This window comes from Myxine glutinosa, chromosome 1, assembly GCF_964187855.1.
Source record: "Myxine glutinosa chromosome 1, kmMyxGlut1.1, whole genome shotgun sequence".
In the NCBI taxonomy this organism is placed as follows: domain Eukaryota; kingdom Metazoa; phylum Chordata; class Myxini; order Myxiniformes; family Myxinidae; genus Myxine; species Myxine glutinosa.
The window spans coordinates 425,111,839-425,124,921 of NC_136261.1; the positions used below are offsets into that span (position 1 = coordinate 425,111,839).

General features: G+C 43.3%; 1 protein-coding gene and 1 long non-coding RNA gene across 3 annotated transcripts in view; both read left to right on the forward strand.

The window, feature by feature from the left end:
- The window catches only part of LOC144889635 (uncharacterized), an 81,052-nt gene extending 77,345 nt beyond the window's left edge, over positions 1-3,707 (forward strand). For both annotated transcript variants that reach the window (XM_078770635.1, XM_078770636.1), the window contains one exon: positions 1-3,707. In XM_078770635.1, coding sequence (XP_078626761.1) covers positions 206-2,113 — 1,908 coding nt within the window. In that variant the 5' untranslated portion in view covers positions 1-205 and the 3' untranslated portion in view covers positions 2,114-3,707.
- The window catches only part of LOC137417888 (uncharacterized), a 26,367-nt gene continuing 15,420 nt past the window's right edge, over positions 2,137-13,083 (forward strand). Inside the window, exon 1 of the long non-coding RNA XR_013621945.1 lies at positions 2,137-3,526. This is a non-coding gene — a long non-coding RNA (uncharacterized LOC137417888). The remainder of the gene's footprint in view (positions 3,527-13,083) is intronic.

Below are 13,083 nucleotides of genomic sequence, written 5' to 3' on the forward strand. Positions count from 1 at the left end.
AACAATCAAGAAGGAATATGGGAAAAATAAGGTTCAGTCGCAGCTTGAAAGCAAGAAAGAAACCTTTTTGAAAAGACAATCAAGACTCACTTTCCATAAAATACAAATGCATGTCTGGGCATCGCAACACCAAGATTAATATTTAACGAAACAAACACAAAAGGGTTCTTAAAAGGCGAATACGTTTGAATGTAATGTGTGCAGAATGGATTTTTCTTCAACGAGGAACATCGAAATGCACATGAGGATCCACACTGGAAAACGTCCCCACGAGTGTTCTGCATGTGATAAAGGTTTCTCGACAAACAGCAATTTGAATAGAAATACGATTATCCATACAGGAGAGCGAACCCACAAATGCTCGATATGTGATAAAGGTTTCTCTCAAAAAGGCCATTTGAGATCACATATGAGGATCCATACAGGAGAGCGTCCTTACAAATGCTCGATATGTGATATAGGTTTCTCTCAAAAAGGCGATTTGAGATCACATATGAGGATCCATGCAGGAGAGCAACCTCACAAATGCTCGATATGTGATGAAGGTTTCTCTCGTAGCAGCAGATTGAATTTACATATGAAGAACCATACAGGAGAGCATCCTCACAAATGCTCGATATGTGATAAAGGTTTCTCTCATAGCAGAAGTTTGAAATTACACATGAGGATCCATACAGGAGAGGGACCTCACAAATGCTCGATATGTGATAAAGGCTTCTCTCAAAAAGGCCATTTCAGATCACATATGAGGATCCATACAGGAGAGCGACCTCACAAATGCTCGATATGTGATAAAGGTTTCTCTCAAAAAGGCCATTTGAGATTACATATGAGGATCCATACAGGAGAGCATCCTTACAAATGCTCGATATGTGATAAAGGTTTCTCTCAAAAAGGCGATTTGAAATTACACATGACGATCCATACAGGAGAGCGTCCTTACAAATGCTCGATATGTGATAAAGGTTTCTCTCAAAAAGGCCATTTGAGATCACATATGAGGATCCATACAGGAGAGCGACCACACAAATGCTCGATATGTGATAAAGGCTTCTCTCAAAAAGGCCAATTGAGATCGCATATGAGGATCCATACAGGAGAAAAACCTCACAAATGCTCGATATGTGATAAATGTTTCTCTCATAGCAGCAGTTTGAAATTACACATGAGGATCCATACAGGAGAGGGACCTCACAAATGCTCGATATGTGAGAAAGGCTTCTCTCAAAAAGGCCGTTTCAGATCACATATGAGGATCCATACAGGAGAGCGACCTCACAAATGCTCAATATGTGAAAAAGGTTTCTCTCAAAAAGGCCATTTGAGATCACATATGAGGATCCATACAGGCGAGCGTCCTTACAAATGCTCGATATGTGATAAAGGTTTCTCTCAAAAAGGCGGTTTGAAATTGCATTTGAGGATTCATACAGGAGAGCAACCTCACAAATGCTCGATATGTGATGAAGGTTTCTCTCGTAGCAGCAGGTTGAATTTACATATGAAGAACCATACAGGAGAACAACCTCACAAATGCTCGATATGTGATAAATGTTTCTCTCATAGCAGTAGTTTGAAATTACACATGAGGATCCATACAGGAGAGCGACCCCACAAATGCTCGATATGTGATAAAGGCTTCTCTCAAAAAGGCCAATTGAGATCGCATATGAGGATCCATACAGGAGAGCGACCACACAAATGCTCGATATGTGATAAAGGTTTCTCTCAAAAAGGCCATTTGAGATCACATATGAGGATCCATACAGGAGAGCGACCACACAAATGCTCGATATGTGATAAAGGCTTCTCTCAAAAAGGCCAATTGAGATCGCATATGAGGATCCATACAGGAGAACAACCTCACAAATGCTCGATATGTGATAAATGTTTCTCTCATAGCAGCAGTTTGAAATTACACATGAGGATCCATACAGGAGAGCGACCACACAAATGCTCGATATGTGATAAAGGCTTCTCTCAAAAAGGCCAATTGAGATCGCATATGAGGATCCATACAGGAGAACAACCTCACAAATGCTCTATATGTGATAAAGGTTTCTCTCAAAAAGGCGATTTGAAATTGCATTTGAGGATCCATACAGGAGAGTGACCTTACAAATGCTCAATGTGTAATAAAGGTTTCTCTTGTAGCAGCAGGTTGAATTTACACATGAGGATCCATACAGGAGAGCGTCCTTTTCAACGCTCGATATGTGACAAAGGTTTCTCTCAAAAAGGCGATTTGCGATCACATATGAGGATCCATACAGGAGCGATCACACAAATGCTCGATATGTGATAAAGGTTTCTCTCAAAACAGCAGTTTGAAATTGCATATGAGGATCCATACAGGAGAGCGTCCTTACAAATGCTCAATATGTGATAAAGGTTTCTCTCGAAAAGGCAGTTTGAAAATGCATATGAAGATCCATGCAGGAGAGCTGAAATCTGGAATACCAAATAAGTATTGTTTGAAAAGTTTTGCTGAAAAAGGTTTGTTAAATTCACATTGCATTACCCACACTGGGTTGTTGGTGCCCCCCTTGTATGCGATACTCAGCAGTCGGCAAGGTATTCATTGATCCAGTATGGAGAAAGCCATCGTGAATGTGTACATCCCCATGAGCATATACCTTGTTAGCACAACTCCTCAGAGTACCATCTGTAACACCTGATGACCACCCAGCACCCGAACCCCTTGATGAAAGCCATACGACTAGTTCCCGATCTGTTGAGACCATCAGTGATACCAGTGTGGATCATCCAACAATGTATCCAAGCGACTGTGCACCAAGATGCTCCAGCCTTCCACGACACCAGCCCGAGAACTTGAAGGATTACATTTTGGATGCTTAGGATTGTCATATGATGGTCATAATACTTGCCTAAGTACTGTAATGGGGCAGAATAGTCCTGGAGGTTGGAGGGGACTCTTCCCCTGTAATGGGCTTACATATACTGCACATGAGTAATTGGTACATTTATTTGAAGTGTTGACTGTGAGATTATAATTTGCCAAAAGTTTTGCTTCTTCATTTGTTATTTGTGCTTTATCTCTGGTTTATAGTGGGTTTTTTTTTCCAATGTGTTACCTGTAAAGGGTTTTGTTCACCCTGTGTGCTCAATATATTGGTCCATAATATCCGTAACCTCCAACATTGTAGGTGATCATTACCTTTATTGTACTCAGTCATCAATTTTATTCGCCAGTTATTCTCACCTGTTTTCTACATGTATAACCTCTCGAACTGTCTTAAAGGTTTGAGTACAACAATGAAAGGATGAAGAGGGGAAAGAAGAGGTCACACCACTATGTGTATTACACTGACGGGTGAGGGCTGGCACGGGGTTACCGTGTCGAGGTGTTTGGTCGTGGTGTCGAGTTTGGAGATTCCCTTCAAGTTTAACTGAATTGGTGATGAACGTGATGACGCAGCCTCGTTTAGTGACGTCATGAACAACTTGATTACGCAGCCTCAAAGAACGTGAGCGCGATCTCCTATGCATTCGAGTCTCACAGCAGGTAACGTGGTTATTTTCATAACATCAGCTGAATTTTCAACTTCTTTTTCACCGGAAGTTTATTTTCTTGTGAAAGAATAACCGAATGAGGGAACATTTTGCAGGGGTTTAAACCCTTTTATAACGTTTATTTTAAACCCGTTATCTCTGATTATCCCGTTTAATAAACAAACTCGTTCTCATCTCGTTATCATTTATCAAAACAAACATCATTCCCGAATTCCGATCCACGGATTTCTCCGATCGATGTTCGAGTTCACAAAGGTCAATTGGAGCCTGAACTGAACTCATTCGGGAGAACGATCTTCAAAATGTGTTTCAGTTTCAACCCTGGATGGCTGGGTTCGAATCCTGACCCAGGTATAATCTGCCGTCCAGGTGTTTCGCAGGCAGATGATTCATCAATGTGTTCATCCTCTTTCCTCGGCTTGACGTGAAGCCGGTCGTCATGTGTGCTGGCATCAGTTGGCGAACGTCAAAGATCCCACGGTGTCCTTCACGAAGAGTAGGCAAGCTATCGCCGGCATCCTGAACAAATTACACATCGCTGCTGAAACCCACGAGGCACTCCTGTAAATAAGGTAAAGGCACGATGAGCATTTGTTAACTTATTGGGAACACGTGACACCAGAATAGTTCCACCGACGTATGACGTCATCGTTTACGTACAAATGTGATAAAACGTCATCACGACATGGAGTATTAAGGTGTGATTGAAAACCCGATCCGGTAACCCGGTTTACAACGCGTGTCCCATCATTTCTGAGTCGATTACTTGAGCGAAGTGAATCACGTTCAAAGTCCATTGTTGGATCCCTGGTTTAAACGTGTACACCGGACAATGGCTGAAGTGTAACCTGGAGTCCCGATTCCCTGTCCTTGTACAACTCCATCATGTTCAATCGAATCAATTCGATAACAATCGGTAAACGTGATCTTGTCCCCCAGGAGGAATGTCTTGGGGGTTGTCGGTGGAATCCTCAGCTCATTACAATTTACCTGGACCTTGATGCAGTATTCGCTCGTTTTTAAAGAACAACCGTTCTATTTGAACACCCGGAAGCACCTGCACAAGAAAGAAAAGGGGATTTGTGTGAGGGAGAGCAATGGTAATGTCATGAACTTCACCTGGATATTTACACTCATGGCCAAAATGATCCTTCTTTACCGATGATCTTGAACATGTCCGGGTTCGAATCCAGACCCAGGTATAAACTGCCGTCCAGGTGTTTCGCGGTGTGGGAATAATTTGTGTTCTCTTTTTTTTCTTCTTTTTTTTTGGTAGACAGAATTGAGGCTCGTGAAAGAGCTAATATTTATTTCACAAACAAATCAAACAGACAAACAAAATACATAAAAGGAGGGAGCGGTAGACAAGATGGGGAGAGAAGGGGAAGCACACAATCACAACATTTGAGAGCAGGGACATCCGGAGATGTGTGGGAGGGAGAGGGCTTGGGGGGAGGAGGCGTGGGAAGCGGGGGGAGGAGGGGGGGGGGGGGGAAGTATAAAACACAAGGACACCAAGGACTTGCAGGACAGAAGTTGGTATTTCAAAAAAGTGGTTTTGGGGTGAAATTAGCGGGGGTACAAAAGATCAAGGTTTTGATGGGGGAAGATAAGAGATGGTGGTGAACAGCTGTTTTAAAGACCTGGAGGGAGGAGTGGGATTGAAGAGAGTGAGGGAGTTTGTTCCAGAGGTGGGAGAAAAGAGGAGTGAAGGTGAGCAGAGAGTCTGGATGTTGGCAGTTTAACCATAAGAGGGTTGCAGGCAGATCTTGTGCAACCTGCAGGAATATTTGCGGGACAGAGCCCAGAGAGAGCTGGGGGTCAAGGCCGGAGAGGAGTCAGTAGAAGACGGAAAGTCCACCAACCTGCCTGCGGTGAGTGAGTGAAAGGCCGTTGGAGTTAGCTTCACCGTGGGAGATTCCAATGATTCTGAACACTTTGGTTTCAACAGCGTGAAGACGAGCTCTTTGTTTGGTTTGCTCTTTGTTGTTGGAAGTGTGTGGCGTCACTAAGCCGAGATCAAAAGAGCTCTCTGAGGCCTTCAGAAAGAAGGTTATAGATGCCGACGAGACTGGGAAGGGATTTAAAAAGATCTCCAAACAATTTGAAATCAATCGTTCGACTGTCTGGAAGATCATCTACAAGTGGAGAGTATTCCAAACAACTGCCAACTTGTTCAGGCCAGGACACCCTAGCAAGTTCAGCCCGAGAGCAGACCACAAGATGCTGAAAGAAGTCTCTAAGAACCCCAGAATGTCATCACTGGACCTACAGGTAGCACTTGCCACTGTTGATGTCAAAGTTCACGAGTCTACCATTAGAAAGAGGCTGCACAAATTTGATCTACATGGGAGGTGTGCCAGGAGGAAACCTTTGCTGTCCAGAAAGAACATCAGGGCAAGACTAAAGTTTGCCAATGAACACGGAGGCAAAGACCAGCACTTTTAGAACAATGTGCTCTGGACAGATGAGTCAAAGGTAGAGCTATTTGGCCACAGTACCAGAAGACATGTTTGGCGAAAACAAAAGTAAGCATTTGACCACAAGAACCTGATACCAACTGTAAAGCATGGTGGTGGAAATATTATGGTTTGGGGCAGCTTTGCTGCATCTGGGCCTGGGCAGCTCACCATCATAGAATCTACTATGAATTCTTCATTGTACCAGAGGGTGCTTGAGGATAATGTGAGGCCATCTGTCGGAAAGTTGAAGCTCAACCGAAGGTGGACCTTGCAACATGACAATGACCCTAAACATACCAGTAAATCTACCAAGGAATGGCTGAAAAGAAAGAAATGGAGGGTTGTGGAATGGCCAAGTCAAAGCCCGGATCTAAATCCCATCGAGATGTTGTGGGGGGATTTGAAACGAGCTGTGCATGCAAGAAACCCCTCAAACATCGCACAGCTGAAAGAATTCTGCATGGAGGAGTGGGCAAAAATTTCTCCCAGTCAATGTCAGACACTGGAAGACAGTTATAAGAAACGCCTACTTGAGGTTGTTTCTGCCAAAGGGGGCAATACCACCTATTAGAGCCAAGGGTGTACTTACTTTTTCCACATGTGAAATTTGCATTTATGTTTATTTAAATTATACAATGGACTACAAAATGTAAATGTTTCATGATATTTGTTATATTATATCACCGTTATCTGTCAATATTGTTGAAATGAAGATCAAATAGCTGTTTGTTGAAATATGTTGAAAAAGTCAAAACTTTACATGTGGTGTACTTACTTTTTCACGTGACTGTATCGAGAGATGGATCTCGTGATATTTTTTAATGGTTTAAGCATTTTTACACTGGATTACCAATTCAGTTATTCTGATTTTTCCTTTGAAAGAAAAAGCTTCATTCTTTTTAGTCTCAGATTTTATGATTTTCACTCAAAGTGCCATTGATAACTTGGACTTCCTTGAACACACACTGGAAGGTACAACAACGTGTGGCACTACCCACAACATTTACCAATATTCAGGTAATGATGATGAGGTATTGAAAGCTGCTACATCAGGACCATGAACCAAAACACCTGGATGAGCTCCATGGGCAGGAATTCTGTACTTCCAGACTAAGGTGAGTGGTCCAACCTTGAGACATCGACAGCAAAGTCGTTCCTTGTTCGGCCGGAAACTTATACAAGAACCAAGAGTGACCAATGTGATTACAGAAATGTCATACGGAAGCTGAGAAAGAGAGCCTTTGGAAACTGATGAGCAGAAGAGTCTCATAACTTGGAATTCCTTTCATGAACTGCTTACAGATGATTAAAACACTTATTGGTTCTTGCCGAAGACAGAGGATTCAATTCGATGAAAAACAGAGGATGAAGAGAATGAAAATAAATGATTTTTTTTTGCAAACACATCTGCTGCAGATGGTTGTCGTTCTGCGACAGCACAAAGACCATCACTGGGTTCATCCCATCAATAATCATCGCCCTTCGTGCAGCTATAGAGGATCATTCAGATTAATTAGAGAAAACGTTATTCATCGACCTGACCAAGGATATCGCACTTACAGATTTTCCATGCTTACGCACTTCTTGACTGATGCAACCCGCTTCTTTGGCATCTTGAGAAAGAGCACGCAGGTGGAAAATCCAAGATGCCAGCAGCTGAAGAAGCAGATCGACACGTGGATATTTGTGTTGCAGTCCTTGCATCACATGAATGGGGCCAACGTGAGGCATACATGAGGCAGCTGAAGAACATCTTCCCTGCTCTGCCACCAGACTCCGGTTTAACGGAATGGTGAATGCACAATTTCAAAGACTCTGCCAAAGAGCGCACCAAGTTTCAATCCGAAAGGGACTTGTTTCTGCGTGACATTTTAACCTGGATGGAAACGACTTTTCCAGACAAATATATCATGAATGCTTTTCACGTCTTTTCTCCAATGACAGTTGCTGGAAAAGAAACCAAGGAGAATCGGAGTCAAGGAATCGGAGGAGAAACCGGAGATTCAAGTTTGACGGACTTGTTGAACTCTACGGAAGAGGAAACCTCTTGATTTGGAAAAATCACGACAGACCGATTGATCCCGAGGCAGTCAGGCTGGAGTGGACATCGTTGCAAGACGTTGTTTCCAAGTGCACGTGAACGCAGGAGTTTTATTCACGGTTCCTGAAGGTGAATCCAGGTGATTAACCCAAAGTGACTCGGCTTGTGGCTGTCGGTCTCACCGTTCCAGTCACCTCTGTTAATGGCGAACGTCGTATTCTGAAGTACAATGCAATATATACAGACAATCAGAATTTTTTGAGAGTTGAGAATGTTGATTGGCTGATAACTTTGAACTCCGAAACCTCTCACTTCCAAGACTTTGACTATGAGACGGCCTTCATCGAGTGGTGCTCCATGAAAGAAAGACTGGCGTTTGACTACAGGATAAAGAAGTACGAGACGTCTGAAGCTCACTCAGTGACGATGCTGGACCTGGAGGATCTGGAAGTCGATGTCTGACAAGAACACCCTCTCGATCTGAGCAAGCACAATGAATGAAAAGGAGTTCATGCTGTCAGTTTGGAGTTGTTGACATTTTGGAATTTCCTTGCTTGTGTTGAATTCCACTTGATGTGTTGGTGCTGGAATTGAAAACTGCACACGACATTCATTTTGAAATGTGACATTACAGGTCGTATTATGATTACCTGTTTTATTGTTAATCGTGTTCTTTTATTTCTATACGGTTATGTTATGTTTTGTTTGACTGTGACGCTCAACCGAATCTGTAGCCTGATTACTTTTACATAAAAATAACAACACTAAATCTGTGATTAGTTGATGTTATTGTGATTACAAACAACATAAAATACAGACTTTTAATGTGGTCGAGTTTACCATGAAATAAATGTTATTTTCTCCATTGTATTTTATGGCTTTTCTTTTTTAATGACACTAATATATTTCATCAAAACTGTATAAACTTTATTTTTTCTTTGCCAATATGCAAGAATGAGTTTCGTTAAAAGTGTCTCAAATTGATTAAAAGGGGATTCGCGAAGAGGTCGTGGGTTGTACGGGCGTGATCCCATCTGCTCCACATCCACGGAGAGCTCCCACGTGGATGGATCCCCATTTCCTCTGGGGTTCTCAGAGATCCCGGGGCATCCACGGGGAGCTCCCATGTGGACGGATCCCATCTAGTCCACGGTCCTCAGAGATCCTGGAACTTTTCTGGGTTTTAACCGTTTTTTTTTTACCTCACACGTTTAAAGCGAAAAGCGGGATTAATCAATCAGTTCACTTTGTCTGTCTGTCAACACACGTCACTTTATGATTAAGGAACAACTTAATTTAAATTGAATGTTTTACGTTGAACATGAATCTGTAAACAAACCTGCAAGTTTAGCACAACTTTGGCTCTGAATTTGGGTTTTTACTGTCTTGCAGTCAAGGAAAACTTGAAATAATTCCAAACAGGAAACGTACCTGTTTTTAAGGATGTCATGAAGGACACAAACAACGGCCACAAAAACGAATGTAACCTGTTAAATAAGGTTGTGTAAATTGAAAAAGACGCTGCATCAGTGGGTGGTAAAATACCAGAAACCAAAATTCTACATCTTTAAAATCTTTATTTTATTTCAATTGAATTATGTATGTGAACACTGCAGAACGCAAATATCTGCTGAAAGTGCGGTACAGGTATGGCAGCACTTTGAGGTAGGCCGAAACATGTGGAATGAGTAAGGCCTGTCTGGAGAAATTAAATACTTTTCTCCTGCACCACTGAAAGTAACAGACAACCAATCTGATATGGAGAGTTCGATTATCTGTAAATTGATACATCAATCTGCCTTTTTACTGCACAAACACCAATGGCAAGGTGTTTTTATTTCAAATGTGGAAGCAATTCCCAAAAAATTGGCGTGAACATGTGAATTTTTTTTAGATGCCCCTTTCCTACCCCCCCCCCCCCCCCTCCCAATTTGATTGCATGAAGTGGATGTCTTTTAGGGTAGTTTCGGGTAGTTTGGTTGCCACATCATCCTCGGGTATTTTGGTTGCCACATCATCCTCAGTTAGTTTGGTTGCCACATCATCCTCGGGTAGTTAGGTTGCCACATCATCCTCAGGTAGTTTGGTTGCATCATTATCCTCAGGACAGGAGTTCTGATTTAAAAAACCGCAACGTTCTGCCGAACTCACGGGATTTTCCATTTACTCATGAACCTTCTTTTGTCATTTTACAATGTATTATAATGTGCATTTGACAAACAATATCGATATGTATTTAAAACAACAGCAATTATAGAATATTAATGTGATTTATTGATACATTTTTATACATTCAATGAGTTATTCATTATTCCACGAAACCTGTTTTTTTACCAATACTAACTTCACCCCTTCATTTTATGTGTCTGGTCCAGTTAAACACCAGGGAAAAACGTTTTTTAAAATCGATTAATCACGCACGTGACAATGTTTTCTTTCCTCGAGATGTTTCATTCCCTTCACGCTGTGTTTATCACCACTCACAAGGTGAGATGTTTTGTGGGTAAAGTGAGACCCACCCTCGGTCTCATCTCGAAACATTGTGGACCACGATCGGTCTCACGATATCTCTCATCTCTCCTGATCTGGGTTGTATTGATTGCATGACGTCATTGCATTTGGGGGCCTTGGGCACGTGACCATATGCACGTGCGTTAATCCGCCATTGCGACCAGAGCAGCGTTCACTCGCATGTGGTTCATTGGTAACCCGGAAGCCGTCCCTACTTCTTCTTTATCCTCACATATATTTTCGAACTCTAATGTGGCGGCGCATACAAATTGCTGACGTCACAAACAATCTTTAACAAAGAGGAAGAGGAATGATGTGCGTAAAGATGAAGTGTTCAACAACGATGAAGAACTTCCGGGTGATCTTGTAAACTTCGGACTGTAATGCCTAAGTCACACATAGGCGGATATTTAGGCGGAACAACCCCAGGCCTACAAGGACCACATACAACACTATAAAGATGCCCTCTCCCGCGCCCGCTCCGCCTACTACTCTCAAATTATCCACTCTGGCTCCGGAAACCCAAAAGCACTCTTCTCTACAATAAACAAACTCCTCAGCCCCCTGAACACCACCACCCAGTCATTCACAATAGACAACTGCATCTCCTTCCTTTCATTCTTCCAACGCAAAATTGAAAACATCTACAACAGCTTGACCACCGCCGCACCCGCTCCCCCTCAAACCACCTGCCCCCCCCTTATCCTGCCATCCCCTGTCTCAATTCTCCCCAGTCTCCCCTACTGACCTCTCTGAACTCCTCATCGGAATGAAAACTGCCACCTGCACTCTTGACCCCATCCCCTCCAGCTTTGTCAAGGCCTCCCTTCCTGCTCTCTCTCCACTTATCATTGCAACAATAAACTCCTCCCTGTCTACAGGCATCGTCCCACCGTCCCTCAAAATTGCTGCTGTTACCCCCATTCTGAAAAAACCTGGACTAAACCCTGACACCCTAAATAACTTCAGACCCATCTCCAACCTACCCTTTCTGTCAAAAGTTTTGGAACACGCTGTAGCCACTCAACTCAAACATCACCTCTCTGCCAATAACCTGTATGAAACATTCCAATCCGGATTCCGCTCCAACCACAGTACTGAAACAGCTCTCCTAAAAATCACCAGCGACCTTCTCCTCTCCTCAGACGCTGGCAACCTCAACATTCTCATCCTCCTCGACCTCAGCGCCGCCTTTGACACCATCGATCACACCATCCTCCTCACCCGACTTGAAACCACCTTTAACATTACCGGCACTGCCCTCTCTTGGATTAAATCATACCTCTCTGACAGACGTCAGTTCATCTCCATCAATAACTGCAAATCCCCCACTGCTCCCCTCCCCCAAGGTGTCCCCCAAGGTTCAGTTCTTGGCCCCCTCCTCTTCATCCTTTACCTGTCCCCCCTCGGTCACTTAATCCGCCGTCATGGTCTCCAATTCCACTGCTTCGCCGATGACATCCAGCTTTTCATCTCCACCAAGTCCATCTCCACCGCCACCCACTCTATCCTGACAAACTGCATCACTGAAATAAAATCCTGGCTTCAAATCAACTTCCTCAAACTTAACTGTGATAAATCTGAAATAATCATCATTGGCCCAAAAACGCTCACCAAGTCCACCCATAACTTTGCCCTCAACATCGACGGTTTCCCAGTATCCACCTCCCCTCACATCCAGAATCTTGGCATCATCTTTGACCAAACCCTCTCCTTCGACAAATACACTAAACAGATCACAAAGACAGCCTTCTTTCACCTGAAAAACATCGCCCGTCTCCGTCCATCCCTCTCCTCCGTGGCTGCAGAAACCCTCATCCACGCATTCATCACTTCCCATCTGGACTACTGCAATAGCCTCCTTTATGGTTCACCCTCAACAATCACCAATAAACTCCAATACATTCAGAACTCCGCTGCCCGTCTACTCACCCATTCCCGGACCCGTGACCACATCACCCCCGTCCTTTTCAAGCTTCACTGGCTCCCCATCTCCCAGAGAATCCAGTACCAAATCCTCCTCTTGACATACAAAGCCCTCCATAACCTGGCCCCATCCTACCTGGCTGACCTCCTCTCCAGACACACTCCCACCCGCAACCTCCGCTCTGCTGGTACCAACCTCCTGACCCCCCCCCCACCCCCATCCAGACCAAATTTAGATCCTGGGGGGAAAGGGCCTTCTCCATCGCTGCTCCCACCCTCTGGAACTCGCTACCTCACACCATCAGAGACTCCTCCTCACTCACCACATTCAAAACATCACTCAAGACCCACCTCTTCAACACTGCATTCAACATTTAACCCACAGCATCTAACCCCTGACTATCTCCTCTCCTTCTCCCTCCTTTGTGCTTTGAATATTTCCCTATTGACTCTTCTTTTTTTGCAATTGTTTTTATGTTTTGCTATGCATTATGTTTTGCACTCTGTCAAAGCTTCTTTGGGCTTCCTGAAAAGCGCTATATAAAATATATGCATTATTATTATTATTATTATATGTTAATCAAATCAATGTTAATAAATTGACATCTT